The sequence below is a fragment of the Crocodylus siamensis genome, chromosome 1 (assembly GCF_052110815.1).
Source record: "Crocodylus siamensis isolate JL-2025a chromosome 1, ASM5211081v1, whole genome shotgun sequence".
NCBI classification, from domain to species: domain Eukaryota; kingdom Metazoa; phylum Chordata; order Crocodylia; family Crocodylidae; genus Crocodylus; species Crocodylus siamensis.
Window position 1 is genome coordinate 74,838,416 of NC_143395.1, and position 19,332 is coordinate 74,857,747.

General features: G+C 38.2%; 1 protein-coding gene across 2 annotated transcripts in view; it reads right to left on the reverse strand.

The window, feature by feature from the left end:
* The window catches only part of EPHA7 (EPH receptor A7), a 209,752-nt gene that overhangs the window by 120,721 nt on the left and 69,699 nt on the right, over window positions 1–19,332 (reverse strand). For both annotated transcript variants that reach the window (XM_090036938.1, XM_090036928.1), the window contains exons 4-5: window positions 17,398–17,553; window positions 16,161–16,496 (exon numbers count right to left, since the gene is read on the reverse strand). In XM_090036938.1, the coding sequence (XP_089893064.1) occupies window positions 16,161–16,496; window positions 17,398–17,553 (492 nt within the window). The remainder of the gene's footprint in view (window positions 1–16,160; window positions 16,497–17,397; window positions 17,554–19,332) is intronic.

Here is a 19,332-nt window from a genome sequence, read left to right on the forward strand (position 1 = left end):
TCACTCCAGAAGGTGGTGACAAAGAAAACTTTCTTGACAAGGGCTCCAGGCCTCTCGATCCTGATCCCCATGTTGTTCTAAAGTAACTTGAACCTGAAATACTTTTAGATACTTTAAGATGAAAGAAGGAGGTTGGGGGAAAAGGTCTGTTGCTCTGATTTATTAGCCAGTTAAGGTTATTTGTACATAATTATTTAATGCTGCTGGCTGACTGGTTAATTTATTACCTGTATATGAGAACATAATGCTGATAAGTGGTCATTGCTACATTATCACAGGTCTGATTAACTCTTAGTCAACAAGAGTTTTATCAATACGAGCGTTTTGATGTCATTTACAATTACAGAAAGAATAAAACAATATTTTATACTTATTAGCATTCTGAATGTAAACATAACAGATACATATATCAGCATGTTTTGAGTATATGAATATGTAAGAATGTCCTAAAGACTAACTCGATGATTTAAATGCCTATGAATATATATATATGCATTTAAATCATTGAGTTAGTCTTTAACACATCCTTATATATTCATATACTCAAACAATGTTATTCTGTTTATTTAGTCAAAAACAAATTATTTAAATGGTCCTTAATGATTTAAAGTAATCATATGATTAGATTATAAATGAATAAATTAGAGTTTCATAGTGTTTTAAAACATTGATTATATAGAATATATTTTGTTTGCTTTTCCATACATCTAAGTATTTTCTTGGGGAAAATGGAATGTTAGCAAATGTTTAACCTTGAGGTTTGGATAAGAATAGAGAGTAGACTTCAAATACTGACTTAAAATGTACACATTAAAGAGAAGAACACATCACTTAGAACTCTTCACTTGAGTAAGCCTCCTGGCCTTTTACTAATGCAAAAGGATTCAATGCTTTTTCCTCTCCCTTATTAATCAAATTACAGCTAAAGAAATTAGAACTAAAAAGAGGGACTTCATCCTGGTCTAAGCCACACAAGTAGAAATCTACAGTAATTCCAATGAAGATTTCTGGAACAAAGATAATTAATGTAGAATAATGTATAAGGGCTCTGAACTGTTATAATTCATTTTTTCTTTTCATACACAAGTTCTTATAATCACAATAAGCTCTACAACAAAGTAATATACTCAGCAGAGTAAATGTAATCAGAATCTGGCTCAGTTATTGAGGTGCTGATTTAAAAGAGCTGGGGTGGAATGATAAAAAATGAGTTGCCTACACCATTTTTGGGTTAAGCCCAGGGACACCAGTGACAAGCACACCTTAATTAGTCATTCCTGCTCTGTACACATCAAGCCCCAAGAATGGGACAATGTAGCCACCCTAACGCAGCTACAAGAGCCCTGAGTGCAAGCACTGAGTACAGGCCAACAATAGCTCTTGTTTAGAAATAGCATTTCAGGAACTCCGGGGAGAAAAATTTAGAAGCATGGCAAAGGCAGAGAAAACCAACAAGTGAGAGACAGAATAAGAGACAGGACAGATCTGAAAGGGAAGGAAAAGAAAACGAAGGGTTTGATTTTGTTAAAACAGTCACATTGAACTCAAATAGAGAACTGTGTGCAACAAAACTCTACATGCTTATGAAAGGGTCTGGAATATTCAGCACTAAAGAGAGAAGACGGGAGAATAGGGATTTAGATATGAAGACCAGATTCTTCTGATTTAACTGGGAACTAATACTTGATATGATTAGGAGACACAGGATGTGCCCAGTATAATATGAAAAATCAAGTAATTTCTGTGTTTCCAGGGGCATGCATGTGTGTGTGCATGTGCGTGTGCATGAGACATAAACAGAGAAAGGAGGAGAGGGGTCATGGGGGCATCCCACAGGGCTGTCAAATAAATAAATAAATAAATAAGCAATAAGCAGTTAAATAAAATACTATTATTTTCTGAATGTGCGTGTAGATCATTCATAACTATTTATATTTTTAATACTGATAATAGCTATAATATTTTGCCATAAATAATTTTCTTAAGAGTAATGCAAGGATAAAAAGACAATGAACAGAGGGAGAATAAAACTGCAACACTATTCCAGATGCTTTTTGTTGGGCTAGCTGGTATCATCAACTTTAACATCTTACCTTAGACGGGCATAAAATATAGTTTAATTCACACTGCAAATTAGTTAATTTGAATCAATCTCACAATAGGATGATTTCCGTGTTGCTTACATCAGCATGATTGAGTTGACTTATGTTCACATGTGGGTGCAGTTATGTAACACTTAGCTCAGACAAATGGCTTTGCTCTTGATCTTCTCTAGTCTACTGTAGTTAATGACCAAATATTGTTAAAAATTGGGACACCAATTATCTGATGTCAACACGTTATGGATAATTAAGAATTGTTCACGCTGAAGTCATGTTAAATTGTTTTTCACAGGTCTCCTTCTCTTGTCCTTGGGACCTCAACAAGGCAAGGAGCTACAGGTCTGTACGTACATCTCTGTCACGTATTTTGTCACAGAACATACATCATCCTTTCTGGCTCATCCCCGATTAATTTTGCTGGCTTGCAGCAATTATCTTTCCCTTTGTGACTGACCTCCTGGTAAATGGAGTGCAAGACGACTGGGTAATTTTTTTCCTGTGGATTTTACCATTTAATTGATCCTTGTTGGCTACCCACAGTAGAACACAGTGAACATAGTCATAAAATAGTTGAAATTGAAATAGTAGCAACCATGTTTTAGTAATTGTAATTGACAGCTCTAAAAAGTCAGATCTTGATAATGGTCTGTCATTTATCCTATTACTTGGATCAGTTAGTTAAAGCTGTTAATGATCCTTTTAGATCAATGTATTTTGCTTGTAGCTATAATTTACTTGATTGGTAGATTAGTACAGATGTGTTCATAGATAGCTCTACATCATTCCACCATGCTGCTTCTCTGCATCAAATCTATTTCCATCCATCACAAATAAAGCAATAATCAGCATCTAATATCTTAGCCTTAAACACTGAACACAGGATAACAACTTTATTGTTGTCAGTTTGTAGCCAACAACCATGATTCTCTCAGTAAAATGCCAGGTGAATTTGCCCTAGATATAGATCCAAATGACATATTTTGACTTCACTAATGAATGATAATATAAAAGTCAAATTATACAAAGACAATTCTCCCTATAAAGGACCCATCCACACACTTCCACTGCCACTGCTGACCCTGTCCTGGGCCAGGCCCAATCCCCACACAGCACAGACAGCAGGAGCAATGGTGATTGTAGGTGTGTAGGGGAAGGAAGGGACATGCCTCGGAGTAGGGAGAGGAGGGAAAATGAAGAATTCTTATCTACTTGAAGATGTCCCTGACTGTTGCTGCCATGCTATGGTCTGCCCACCTGGGGGAAGTTGGGGTGTGGGGGAGGGGGAGAAGAGGGGGCAGGAGTGTTGGGACAGGGGACAGTCATCCCTGTTGAACCAGTCACCGCCCTCCGTGAAATCCCGGATTCACTTCTGCGTCCACTTCATACAGTTCCTTTTTGTATCTTTAACAGATTTTTTTTTCAAAATATTAGTGAAGAGGTATGACAAATAACCTTACTTCATTGGTTATATTTGTCTGTGTACCCACTACTGCTGTGAGGCATGGGAAACTCCTAAAAACAGCAGGTTATAAATCCTTTCAGGCTTTACTGATTAGAGTTAGCTGCCTGTATTTTACAATTTACCAATTAAGTTAGGCACCATACATTTAGGTTGCTAGAAAACTAGTGGTATTCTTCATGGTGTAAAAGCATAATGTAGTCATACTAAGTCACTCTCACCCTACATCCTGGGCCAGATCTGGACCATGGAATGAAATTGGAACAAGTGTAGTGGTAGCTGCAGCTGTCACTCACTCAGCTCCCCCCCCTCCCCACACCCCAACGTGCACCAGTAGACTCTCTGTGCCCTGGATTTCAGTGGTGGGTCCCTTCCCTGAAGACTGTAATTTTGACACCCCTATACTAAGTCATTCATCTAAGCAACTTAGCTGCCACAAAGTGTATTGTCTGAAACTTTACAGTACTCTTTGTTGCTATCTAAATGTTTTTAAGTCCCAATCAGCCCAGAATCCAATTGCATTAGGTGTTGTACAAACACAGAACAGAAAGATCTCTGCCTCACATAGCTCACAATCTAAGTCTAAGACAACAGGTTACAGTTGGATACAAGCAGAAGTGTGACTACAAAGATATTATAAGACAGTAATGGTCAGCATAATAGACAGTGGTCACAATTAGCTTAAGCCATTAGTTTTTTGAAGGCAGCGCAGTAGAGGAGAATGTGAAGGAATACATTATGCATTTAAGCAGTAGACTTCAAACAATGAAATAGTATAATAAAGAAGGTCATTATCCCTTCTGTGGGAATGGGTTTTTTAAGCAAAAGGAGGAAGCAGAAAAGGGAGAGCTAGAAGTCATGCAGGCTGCTGTGGATTGTAGCCTCAAGTTTTCAGGGTAGAGCCTTAGAAAACGAAAACTGAAGACAGCAAAGTTCTGAACTGGGGTCTTTAGATGAAAGAAAGCCTTCAGAGGTAGGCAAAATTATGTCAGCTCCAAAAAGAAGCAGGACTGCTTACAGACATTAAAAACAAAACAAAACAAAGTATGCTTTACCAGAAGAAGGAGCACATAACGGCAACTGGGCTCTGCAGGATCTGTACAGATCAGGCACCTCAGCAGTGCTTTTTGGCACCTCTAGCTGATTCAATTACCTATTAGAGAAAAGCACCAAAAAAGCCCCACTAAAGCACCTAATCTATACAGATGCTGAAGAGTCAGGTCCAACTATGGTGCTGTCTCTTTTCGGCATGCAGTGGGCTCAGTGCAGGAATACACCAAGTTTAAAGCGCTGTGTTTTGGGGGGTATTTTAGCATCTGCAAGTAGCCTTAGTGCCATATTAAAACTGAAACTCAGAGGAAAATTCAAGAGTGAAAGAAGAAGTGGTGGAAGGACAAAAGTTGCTGACGCTTATGACATGCATGATTTCTTCAGTGCAACCAAAGCCATCTACGAACCAAGCACACAAGAAACAAACCCTCTAAGGTCCAAGGATCAATCAATGCTCTTTAAAAACAGCTTTGCAATCAACTCATGGTGGAAGGAGCATTTCAAGAGCTCCTTCTGAGCTGAGATTCTAATGTTGCAAGCAATACCATCAAAGCTATTCCACAACATTCCATTAAGGACTACTTTTAAGAACCACAAATTAAAATAGGCCTTGAGAGGCATTAGGCTGATAAAGAATAACAAAACGTGGTCTTAATGGAATACCAGCTAAAATGTATATGCATAATGGAAAAAAAGCTCTCTTACCAGCTCTCAACATTATTCTGAAACAAACAGATTCCCAGTGACCTGAGAGATGCCAGAATCATTATCATATTGAAGAAAGGAGATAGATTGGCTTACAGCAACTATCACAGTATTGCATTCCTGTCCATAGCTTGGAAGATCCTTACCCTTATTCTCAACAGACTATCTCTACATGAGTCACAATGGATTTCAAACTGCTCATAGATATAACAAAGAGGAGCATTAGGAGAAGTGTCACAAGCAAAACCCAAGATCTTTATGTGGCCTTCATCAACCTGACTAAGGCCTTTAGTTCAATCAAGAGGGAGGCTGATGGAAGATCCTGATGAGATTTGGATGCCTGACAACATTTGTGACCATTCCCAGACTTCTTCACACTGACATGACAGCAACCATCCTAACCAATGGCTTGGAAATAAAATCCCTTCAGTATTTTACTATAGAGGTAGGCAAAGAGGCAAATATGAAGAAATCCTAATAACTATGAAACTATGAAATGTGACATCATCATCAATTCCTGGGAGATTCAAACACGAAATCACCCACAGGTGATTTACGACAAGGCATTGATCATTCTGAAGAAACCTCCCTCACTATGGAGGCAGACAGATGACAGATGCAAAAGAAAAGCTGTGACCTGACATCACCAGCATCCATTCCTTTCACCTGGAACTATCTGCCATGTCTTCAGTCAAACATGCAGCCTCCTCAGAGATCTCCAAACTCACCAATGACTTCCTTGTTTACTGGAAGACTGTCATCCATGAATCAAGGGCCTGCTGATGATGACAAGTCCCTAAGTGCTTGTGAAGCAGAGGGGAATGCAATGAGGAAGATGTATCCTTTCTCCCATCCCCAAAGTGTTTACCATCTTCTCTGCATGGCTGAAGAACTCATACTTATTCAATTCTTCTGGCAATACCCCATTCAAAAAACCTTTCCTTTCATGAAACGGAACCACTTTTACCACTTAAGCAAAAAAAAAAACTCAGCCTAAACAACAGTAGCATATCTTATTTTATTACTAAGTAGAATTTGGCATGGCCAGTGAGATGCTGGATATTCTGTGATTAACAAATATCAGGCACTAAAGGATCATTCTGAAACTTACATACCTTGTCACTAGGCGGTAGACTTGGCTTCACCTTAAGAAAGCACGTAACTCAAAACACTCTCAATCTTTCTACCTCACACTGCACATTTGGCATCAAACTGCACCAGCTGTGACAGATTCACCACAGTAAGCTTCCAGTCATTAAACAGGCATTGGTGTGAGAAATCTATCCCTTCTAGAAGTTGCAGACATAGCTGTTCTATCATTTAAATTTAAGAGAGAAACTTCTTTAGCTGTCCCTATAAGAGCCATTTTTTCTTCTTTACAGGAAGAGTCATTACAGTATGCTGGCTCTATGCCATGTTGCCATCAAATGCTTCATTCTGTAGAGATGTTACAGTTAAAGAATTCTTAATTTACAACATATGAGCTCAATTAGGTTCTCCAATATGAGGGCACTTATGCATTTGCAATAGTAGATTTCAGAAGTGATATTCATTTGCTTATCTAAAAGCAGCTGCAAGACTTTATGATTTAAAACAAAACACATTGTTTGATTTAAAACAAAACAAAAATATATGCACAAAAATGATACTGAAATGAAACCAAGGATGCAATATAAAACTTCAAATATCATTAAAATTAGGGGCAAAACTTCACACATTACCTTATCAACAATTTATGAACCAGCAATCTTCTCAGAGTTCTGCTCTTAGCAGGCAAAAGTATGAGTAAAATATGTTTTATAAAAAATGACTCAGTAATTAAGTCAGACATTTGAAATTACATGAATATTTGAGGTTTAATTAATTTATAGTAAGTAAAGAAAAGCTGTACTTTTTATACTACCATATTTACTTGAATATAAGATGCCTCTAAATATAAAAGACAACCATGCTATAATTAGATTCTATTCCTGGAAAATTTATAAAATGGTTATAATTTTCCAGATTAAGGATCTACGTATTGGAGGTCTGTCCTGAATTCTACCCCCCACCCCCCCCCACTACAGCAGGGAAAGCAGGCATGGTGGAAGCAGAGGGGGTGGGGGGGAAGGTGTCAGGTGATCCACTTGCATTCTGCCTTGACCACTTCTTCCTCCTGCACCCCGCCCCCCCACTACCTGCACTCCTCCACCCACAGGTACCCACAGCCTCTGCCCTTTCCTCCTCTACCTCGATCTTTGCCGCTTCCCTCCCAGACTCCCCACCCAGTCTCTGCACCCCCCCCCCCCACTCTCTGGCTCTTCCCCCTCTGCCCCCTTACTGTCAGATACTGCTCAGGATGCTCTACCCTGGATCAAAGCACATGGAAGCTCAGCCCTTGCCTGGCCATGCAGCAGTGTTGGTGCTGCTGACTGATTGGGTACAGTAAGAAGTTTCTATGTGCTCCATGCCTAGGAGAAACCCAAGCCTTAGCTGGAGATGAGCTCCACCTAAGAGTAAGGAGGAAGGAAGGGAATGGGTGAGGGGGCAAAATCTGCAGACAGAAAGTAGAGTGGTGGGCAGGGGGCTGCTGTGGATCTGAACGTGTTCCCTACCCAGGCTCAGAGACAGAGTCAGAGCCATACCAGTTGCCGACCCCTTCTCCTCTTCAAAAGCAAAAATAAGAAAAGGGGCTTTTTACCCAGATTGACTGGCGGGGGAGGACCTCATCTTATATTTGAGCAAATATAGTATGTTAATTGATAATAATACTTCAAATTTCCAGAACATTTTTCATTGGAAGATCTCAAAGTATTTCACAAACACTAAGAAAATAATCCTTACAACATTCCTATCAGGCATGCTGCATCGGGTATTATTCCCATTTTACTGATAAGAAAAAGAAAACAAATATACTAAGCAAATTTCACAGCAGAGTCAAACTAGAACCAAGATCACCTGTCCCCTATCCCACTTTTTTCTTCACAGTATCACCCTTCCCCTATACTTAGGTTCGATGCAACTGTTAGAGTTCTTAATTAATGTGAGATTGGGCCTACAGTACTTCACTGGTTTCAGTGGCATCTTATTTAACACTCCATGGTTCAACATATATAAGATATACCAAATAAACAATCATATTTACACGAGGCTCTGACCTATTTGCATCTTTCAAACATTTATTACAAAAAATGTTTGAACCTATCTAGCACCAATGCAGGCTTATGACCAGAGTTTGATCTTTTGTGCCTTTTTCTTATTACTATGCATGTTGTCAAAATGAAATGTTTTAAAAGCCTCATATTGGGAAGTTAAAAAAAAAACATTTTAGTTAATTTATGTAAAAAAAAAATAATCAAAATGAAAAGTTAGTAATTACAAAAAAGAAACTACTCAGCTGACCTTTTATAAGATTATTGATTTGTGATTATTTTCAGCATTTCAATTTTTATTTCCATTTCTAGATATGAAAAATGTAAAATCTCAAAAACTCTTGAATAATGGTTGTTTCCTGCTGAATTCCAGTGCAAATAAGATTACCCCAGTAGATCAATTATCACGTAACTGGATAGAACTACATAAAATTGTACCAAAACTATATCTATAACCTCAACCAAGCATACCGTTATGTTTCTATCACCTATTTCTGAAGCTTCCAAACAAGCACTTTCAAGCTACCCCTTAGGAGGAACACTCACAAAGTTAATATATTTTCTTCAAAATCCTTGTTAAAATCCTCCTTGACAGTATTTAGGGTGCTGGTGTGCTGAAACTACAGTTTGTCATGTGGACCAGTAACATCTCATAGTTGCCTTGTACTTTCCCATCTGCCTGGCCGTCTCTCATTTTTAATTTATATTTGCCTGTCTCTCTGGGTGTATCCATCTATTCATCTCTTGTCTTACAATTAAATTAAACTAGAGCTGGAGTGTTGTTGTGGTCACAATGGTATAGGAACTAAGTGAGAAGCAAGGGGGGAGGTGATAGTTTTTACTGGTCCAAGTTGGAAGAGATGTTAGACAAGCTTTTTAGCATCTCTCCCAACTATACATTTAGTCCAGTAAAAGCTACTGCCAAAATATCCATTGCTTCTCACTGACATCTGGGAGAGGGAAAGCAAATGGGAGAGGGACCATTAATTTTGTACTGTGTTTGAACAGATCAGTACAAAGGGATACTGATCAATGCCTAGCACTTCTTATGCACTACAATGATACTAATAATATGAATAACTATAACTGTCTATGAAAATCTTATTAATATATGCACCCCACCAGGACAGGCAGTCCACAACATAGCAGCTAGGGACTTTTCTTAATGTCTCCAAATCACATAAGAGTCCTGCCCCTGTCCCTGCACTCCCTCTCTTCCCCTACGTGTTCAAGAGCACCTTTTCTCCCCTCTTATTCCCCCTTCCAATGCCTGCCACTGTTGTCGAATCCTGTTGACCAGGGCACCTCCAGAGCCACTCCTGCCCAGTTTTTCCTCAGCTCTGCTAGAAACAGCAGCAGCAGGCAGGCTCTCCCTCCCTAAGCCTGCTCTTGGGGTGGTGGGAACACTGGGGGCAGCTGGGCAGGGAAGGTAACCCTGCATGCTGCTGTTGTCCTTGGCTGAGCCCAGCTCCTGTACAGCCCAGCTGCAGTAGGGCCACAATGGCTCTGGAGCTTCCTGTATCCTAGGTCGGGAAAGGACAGTTGGGACAGCAGGGGAGGTGAGAAATAGGAGGAGAAGTGCTGTGCTACTGAGCATGGAGGGGAAGAGAAGGAGCAATTCTTATCTGCTTTGGGCAACTTAAAAAGTCCTCAGGTGATACTCCTATGGCATGGTCCATAACCATGTGTGACCATGCCACAGAAATTCCTCTAGATCTGCCCCTGACTAAAGATGTGTCAAGATGAGAGACCTCTTAAGTTTTCATGAAATTCCCCCTTGGCTCTGTCCAGTTCCACCTATCTCTAGCTATGTGACATCCTGGAGGGGAGACTGCCTCTTAAAGATGTACAATTTGTGCAATGCCTGTTTTTCCAAGACTTGTCTCCATAAGGCAAAGCCATCATAACAAATATCTTTAGAATCCCTCATTTAAATCACTTGGCCAACCAGTTCACCTCTTTGTATGCAGCCATCTTCTGTTTAAACTAAAATTAATAAAATAAAAACATAAAAGTGTCTAAGGAGTGTAAATTCTCACAGCCCCATTTAAATATATTTACATAAAGGTGAAGATGAAAGTGAAAGTGTTTTTATCTTGAGATGAAATTACTGCCAAGAGCTAGCATTTCACAGTACATAAACAATGCCAGGTTCTCTGACATATGTTGCTCTTGTGTGTCCCACAGATAATTTAGTGACATTAGTTCATTATCAAGTTAGAAGAGAAAGTGAAGAAACAAAAGCCAGTGAAGGTTAGGTTAGTGTGGAAGACTGAATATTCAACAATCATATCACCAGAACTAACTATATCTATTCTGCGCTACTGCTTGGTTCTGCATAGTTGGACAATAGAGAGACACTTTCTACAGTTAATTTATAAATAGCTTTTTAGAAGTAGGTCAGAGTAATCTTTTTTTTTTTTTTAAATAATCCTATTTCACATGGACTTTTTAATACAAATTTGGGGTGGGGGATTATTCTTTTCTTCTAGGAACCCTGTTTTAGAAAAGTGAAAGGACAAAGTTTGTCAAAAAAATGAGAGAAGATTTTGGGAAAGAATTTCCAAAAAAATAAAAATTATGGCAATTGTCCATTCAATTTCTAATAAAAATATTGATAAAAATTAATAGACAGACAGGCAGGTATTCATAAACACAGAGACATCAATTTTTCAATCTTGCATATTTCAGCCTCCCTGTCTGTGTCTGTGATTCTTCTACAACCTGGAACATGAAATGTAAAGGATAAAATTGGTTAGGAATAGTCAAGACTAAGATATGACATGAACTAAAAGCTTCTAAATTATTCTGTTACCACTAAATCCTGCCACTCAGTGTGCTCTAGAAGTGCATTTAGGGTCAAATCCTGCCAAATGTATAACACAGTTCCTTTTGACTTCAGTGAAACAGGAGCAGGTCATAAGCACTATGACTTGCATCTACCATTCGTACTTCTTTCCTATATCATAGAAATATTAGGCTAACAGTAAAGCAATAAAGGGTATATCTTGTTATTACCCGGATTTCTAAAAACAATCTTTGCCATTTCAGTCTCTTTAATTTATTTATAACATCAGAAATGGTCTTGAAAACATTTGGAATACAATATTTTATTGTGATCAAAATTCCATGGGATTACTTTACTGCAGAAGGCTTAAAACCCATAATATTTTATAATGTTTAACAACATTATAATAATATACTATCTTGTATACCTAAATTATCCCTATAACCTTGTGGATCTGACTATATTAAAATATTACTTCTGACTATATTAAAATACTACTTGATATAATCGGTGAATGAACAAGCTGTTTTCTCAGATCTGATGATGTTTACAACACAGAGCCAGGAATTTTTATCAAGTTTTTATCCATAAGCTTAATTCAGGCATGAAATCAGCTACCACCTCCTGTCAAACATCTGTAAGAATAATCTGAGGTGAAGTGATCTGAGATCAATGTGCAGTTTTACTTCAGTAGAATTAACCTGATCTACTACTTAAATGTTAGACATGTATGGAAAAAACATAATAGAAATAATGAGAAAAAATTACTTGAAACAGCTTTAAAAAGTGAACCCAAAGTACTCAAAATTACAAGGTAAATAAAAAGGTAAAATCCTTTTTTTTTTTTTAATCTAACTTTTTTGTGTGTAATCTCATGTTTTGTGAATTGGGGGCAATGATGCATTCGGAATAAAACTGTAGCTAGTGACTGTTCTAGTATCAGTAGTGGGTGACTTTCACTTGCTGAAAAATGGCAAATACCAGACATAATTCTTGATATTCGAACAGAACCTTTTGAGGGAAAGCAGGTAAATTTGTTGCTCATCAATTAGAGAATAATCCACCTGTAAGTGTTGTGTGGATAGGATTCGAAAGATAAGTTTTAAACACCTGATAATGACACAACTAGGTAAATAATGTGCTTTCTGATATATATCTGTATTTTTTATATATATATAATCTTAAGGGAGAACTCCAGTAGTGTGGCCTAAATTCATCAGAGGACATAAGTGCCAAAGTAGTGTAAATTGCATGACTGTGAAATACCAAACTGGCACCACAGGTACCTATTTAGTCTTTTGGGCGCTGGAGGGAATAGTCAGAAAACTGGAAAAATGGTATGATGAGTCAGAAAGAAGGATATCCAGGGTTATGGAAAGGTGAATCTCCCACTGAAGTAAGATGTAAATGAAATTTAAATAGCAAATAAGCGCTGTGCACAAAAATGAATTTCTCTCAGCTAGCATTCCTTCTTTATGTGCCTGCAGTGTTGGCTTGCAACACTCCTCTGCCTGTCACTCACATCATTCTAAGGTATCCATCCACTACGTTGACGTAAGTGCACAAGGTCCGCTCAGAACAACTTGCAACATGGGGGTGTAATTTTCCACTGTACCCTCTATTTGTCGCAGCATCTTGATGCAGCAAACAATTAGCTTACTCTTGGGTGCTTACTGCACATACAAGTTACAGAACTTTCTGGGGCAGTAGCTCTAAAATCTCATAAGTGCCCTGAAATGCACTTATCCATCTAAAGGTAGAGTAAGAGTTAGTTTTGAACCTTCTTGTTTTTGTAATGATGCTGCATTATATCCCTTGGACGCAGTTTAAAAACACAACATTTAGCAACAGCTGTATTAGTCGCAACATAACTTTAAACATCAAATCTTATGGCATGTATCCTACATTTACCATATTGTGAGGAGTCATGGTCCCTGGAAAATCACTTATCAGCTTATATACCTTCTCTACTAATATTCTTTTTCAAAAACACAAACAGCTTGACCTTAACAGTCTGGTTTCTTCTTTTTAGATGGCATGACATTTCTTTTTCATGGCATGCTCTCTTTATCCCACTAAGGGGAGAAGAAAAGCAGGTTAATGAGCTGAAAATATTCCATAAGCTTATTCTCATTTAAATAATTTCATGTTATCATTATTCAGTTATTTGAATTTTTGTGAATATGACCCTAAGGGATCAATTCATTGAAACAAAAAGGACAAAAGGCAAATCTTACTGCATGTTTCCATGCATGTGGTGTGCCTGGTTATTATATGTAGCCACCTAATGTGATAACATAATAACAAGTACAAAAGGTTTAGTTATAGACACATTTACACAAAAAAAAAGCTAGATGGGCACAGAAAGAACCATTTTTGTAAGCAGTATAGAACAGTGACAAAGTCACAAATGAGAGCTGCATGAATCCTAGTTTACTTGGATATAAATAAATCCAACATTTTCCTTCTCTCCATGGCAAAAATAAAATAAGAGCACAGCATTACACTCTCTCTCCTTTGAGAGACCAGTCTTTCTGTTCAATTACAGTAATCAATCTCTCCCCTCCAAAATATTTCCCCTCACAAAACCAAAGAAAATCAGCATTATCCTCCAAAATGTGGGTACAAAATAATGCAAATAAAGATTTTCCTTGTTCTAGAAAAATGTCAAAAAGGAAACTGGCCTTTCTTCTTTAACAGGCATTTTATCCTGTACATGGAAAAACACTATACATTTATGTAGTCATTTTCAATAGAAGATGTCAAACCACTTTTTTTTAAAGACAGATAAATAACTTTAGAGGGGAGGAAACTATAGCACCAAAGGGTTAAAACTAAAATTTTCAAATCAGTTCATAAATTCAAGCATGTGTGTTTTTCAGTGGCCAACAAGAAACATGTAGGTCATCAGAATTAGTGGATGTTTGAAAATACTACCCTAAATGTCTTGCTCCACGTCACAAAACCAGCCGATGTGCTACAACCACATGTCCTGATTTCTAGAATAAGGCTTACTCAAGGCATGCTGGATTCTCTATCACTTGAAGTCTTTAACTCAATATTAGGTATTTTTTCTATCTAAAATATGTGTTCTAGTTCAATCACAAATTATGAATTTAACATCTATAACTTACTTGACACAATTCTATGGTTTATGTTATGCAAGAGGTCACATTATTATGATCAAAATGATCTCTTTTTGTCTTGCCTATGAAAGTATTAAAGAATACACTGTAAGGAACAATCTGGCAGAGAAACTGCCTGCATCATTTAATAAATCTTTCCATCTTCTTCATAAATGATTCCAATCATTAGATCACACAGCCTCTTAAGTTATTTAGTGTACCATTAGATCATCTGGATCATAAAGGTACATTTAAAGAGGTCCATTTGATTTAGATGAATAACAGAGACTCTAATCCTCTTCAGCATACTGTAACTCAGTACAGATTTATAGACAGAGCTGAACACTGTCCGTCAATTTGCTTGAAATAGGCCAGACATTTAATTAAAGAGATGGCAATTTGAATAATTTGAGAAAAGCAATATGAAGGTTGTAAGGTAAGGTGCCAAGATGGTGAAAGTTTTGAAATGATAAGAAGTATTGGGACAAATCTCTCTCTCTAAAGGTCAAGAGAGGGTCCAAGGACTGAACAACCATAGAAGCAGAACTACCTTCTAATTGGAGAAATGTGCCCAACAGATAAAAACTGAAGTATATTTCCCAAAGCATGATTAGGTAAGTTGAACTTCCCAAACAGAGCCTAACAACTGATTCAGGGGAAATACAGACAATTTCAGCTTTGTTTTTAATTTAAATATCTGGACACTTTTTTAAAAAATAGGCCCTCAAAATGCAAATTTATCACTACATTTCCTCTTGTTATTCACTATCCTCAGCACAGTTCTTGATTTAATTTCATTGCAGTAGTATATGAAATCCTTCCACATAAAAAACATTTGCACTAAAAATGATTATGTTCCATAAAATGTACTATAAAACATAAAAGTACAAGAAATATTTTCAAGTATTACTTAACAATAGTTCTTGACTCAATCTATAGCTCATCATTCCATTTCAGCATTTTTTCAGAAAGCAGAAAACAGAATTACCACATGGGTTAAGACTTATGCTTACAGCACAGATGGTTAGTTTTCTCAAAGGTTTATCACACTGTCCTATGCCAACAACACAGAAGTAATACAGTAGTCCATGATTATTATTTTATTTTATTTTTTTTTATCAACAAGCAATTTTTCATTTTATTGCACCAAACAGGAGGCATCCCATTTTTTCCCATTCCATACTAATACAACCAAAACAGATTTTCCCCTGGGCAATATGCTAGTTTAATTTTATTTCCCCTGACATCCACCTGTCAGATTATGATAAATATAAGAAGTGAAACATAATTGTTGTATTCTCACTGAATCTTATCATCAAGTACCTGGAAATATTAAATAAACTGGAAGAATAATCCTAAGGGAAGACATGAACACTGAAAACAGTCAGATACTCAAGCCATCTTCCAGTGACCAAAGATTCTAATACAAATTGAAAATATTCAGAAAGAGCCTATGTAGAAGGACCTTCACATTGCATTTGCTTTCTTCAGGTACTAGGGCACTAGAACTAGAGTGAGGTAGAAATGAGAATGTTTTTACAGAGTGAAGAAAAGATACGTGAAAAGATAAGCACAATTCTTTAAAACTTTCCTATTTTGTGAAAGCAATTACAATGCTAAGACACAGCAGCAGGATATCATGCTGTGACAGAAACACATGTTGATTAGCCAGCAAAATGAGAAGAAGAGTCATGAGAAAAAAATACATCCAACATGCACCTGGCAATCTGTACCTACATTTTGCAAGTTCCCAATCTCTCTCTTACTCTACTTTCAAAATTTTAAGTCACGAAAACTTACCTGCTTGACCAGTAGTGATACTGACAGCTGCAAAGAGCCTCTGGGAACGGCTCAAGTCAGAAACTCCATTTACAGCTTCAACTTCAAAAGTGTAGTTAGCATGAGCTAGCAGGTCCATGACAGTGACATAGTTATCTACTAATCCAGTTTGCTGGGGCAAATATCCAATATTACTCCCACAGGGAACACATTCACCCTGCTCCCAGCTGCACCTCTTGCACAAAATTCGGTAGGTCACATCATTTCTTCCCCCGTTGTCAGCAGGAGGACTCCACTCCAAACTCACAGTAGTTTGGTTGATGTTGAAAATGAGGTTCTGTGGTGCAGATGGTGGTCCTTTGTAACACAAAAAATAAAACACTAAATATATAGAATCAGTATGGGGCATTTAGCTAGCACTTTAATAACTGAGACAGGCTAGCTGAAGCATTTTTCTTCACATAAACATTTCATTACATTTACTACAACCTACATAAAAGCCTTCTTCAACTCACTTGGCAGGAGTTTTATTTATTTTCCATTAAGGAATCAGGATAACAATTGTCTGTATATTTACCGCAACTGACTTTGGCTATTTTTCCTCTGTACAATTAAAAAGAACAGTCAGTGCACCTCAGAAGTTGACTTTTATAGCATTCCTGACATTGGGATTTCCTGCACTCACACATACTGTCCTTTTAAACTCACAGCACAAAATGCATTTAGACTTTCCTTAATAAGCTCTGATATGATTTGCAGCAGTATTTGGGCATAGCTTTGTATTTTGGAGATTCTCATTACCTGACTCACCAATCTGTGTACGTTAGTCTATTTACAGACGGAATGTTAAGCCATATCCCATTACAGTTTAATCAAAGCCCAAATCCACACAGGTTACTTTTCATTCTGCATTTTATTCATTGTGGTGTTATATCAGGTTGAGCACATTGTCTGTGACAATTTTACAACTGCAGGAAAACTGTGCTTGCATTCCTCCTGTTACAACTAGTTATGTATTTGCCCAGCATTTCATCTGTCTCAAGGTTATTGAGGACAAACATGAAAATTATATTGATGTTGATTCTACATTCACTGTGTACTTTTTCCCCATACCACTTCAAATTCATTTATCATTGTAAAACTAGTTTTCAAATGCACTAAAGTCCATTTAGTAGTAGTACTACTGAGAACTAACTACAAATGGCTGTACCTGCTGGCTAAGTAAAGTATTTTATTATTAAACTGATGACTGACTCACTTGTGCATGCGACATATGGTGGATCAGAAGGTGCTCTATAATAGCTATCTTCACAATCACACCGTGAAGATCCTTCTCTGTCAGAAAAACTGTGAGTAGGACAGCGGGAGCACTGAAGATCTTGTGAAGAGGATTTGTAGAACCCACGACCACAAGCTAAAAAAGAAGAAAACAAATTCACATATAAAATTAGCATGTGCTCCTGTTCTGCTATCGTCTCCATCTTGGCATTAGTGTTGGCGTTTGACCTCCACATTCTTTCCTGCCCATGGCAGGGGGTCAGACTTGATGATCTGATTAGGTCCCTTCTGACCCTACCAACTATGAAACTAAGACTACATTTCCACAACATACATATTATCTTCATAAACTTACTGCACCAAAAGCAAGCAATTGTGCTTAGCCGGCTTATAGCAAAAAAACCCAATCAATTCCTTGTGCCCTTTACCTGATTTTGTGGTATTAGCAGTAAATGAAAACATAATTGCCTCAGCAGCAGAGTATTTTCACTCTCAAGCCACAAGAAATAGAACAAGGGAAGTAGTTCATTTCCTGGGCACATAGAAAACAAAGCAAGCTGTGGAACCTCAGTTAATAAAAATTAGCTAAACCCAGTGATGCAGCTGAGGAAAATGCTGTATTTTATACCGTGTGCCTCATTTTACCAGAATGCTACAATACTTCCTAACTGCAGAAAGTTGAACCAAGAAGATTGTGAGATGGAAACTAACAGGAAATGAAACAATGGCAAAGATAAGGTGCTATCACTGAAAATAACAAGGGTTCTCAAAGAAATAATGAGGGGCTATTAACTGAGGAATGTTTTTTTCCTAGCTAAAATTGAGCTGGCAAAGTTTATTCTTCCCAAATCTGAATCTAGTATCCAAGAGCATACTCATTTATTGAAGTATGAATGAAGCCTTGAAAAGGCTGAGTTGTCACTAGGGCTAGGGACAGACATTCAAAAAGCCTGAGTTGATTCAATCTTTTCAAGTTAATCTAACCTGGCTAGGCTGAATCACTTTGTAACTGCACAAACATCCCAGAAATGCAGGCACATGCCTGCAGCGGCTTAGGGTAGAATCTGGGAGACACTAGAGCAGCCCTCCCTTCCCTTGTACAGAACTGAGCTAACCGGGGGTCGGGGAAGGGGAACATGGCCAGGCTCCGGCAGGATGCTCTGATCAGCCCAGCAGGGAATTAATAACAGTGTGCATCACCCCAAACTCAGTGTTTATAACCCCATTAAGAAAACAACAGAGGGACATTACCAGCTACCTGTTGATTCTGCCTATTGATTCAGCACAGACCATAGCCAGCATGTGGTCTGCTGACTAATACACAGATACCTCTCTGCAAGGCAGAGGGAAGGGAGGGAGACACAGCAGGAAGGGGAGAGTGGGGTTCATAGCGGGAACCCTGGCATAGAGACGTACCGCTCAGGGACAACCAACATGGGTTCACTGAGGACAGGTCCTGCCTGACTAACCTGGTTTCTTTTTATGATCAGATCACAAAGTTCCTGGATGAGGGTGTCAGGGTGGATGCCATCTTCCTGGACTTTTAGAAGGCCTTTGACATGTTTTCCCACTAAATACTCTTAAAAAAAACCTTGGTGACTGCAGCACTGATGCCTACACAGTCAGATGGGTGGCAAATTGGCTAGATGGCCACACCCACAGAGTGGTGGTGGACGGATCATTTTCAACCTGAAGGGATGTGGATAGTGGAGTCCCCCAGGGCTCAGTCCCGGGGCTTGTACTGTTCAACATTTTTATCAGCAATCTGGATGTGTGTGTGGAAAGCAGGCTGTCCAAATTCACTGATGGCACCAAGTTGTGGGGTAAGGCGGGCATGCTGGAGGGGTGGGACAGAATCCAGCTATATCTAGACAGGTTACAGAGGTGGGTGGATGAGAATAGGATGGAATTAAAA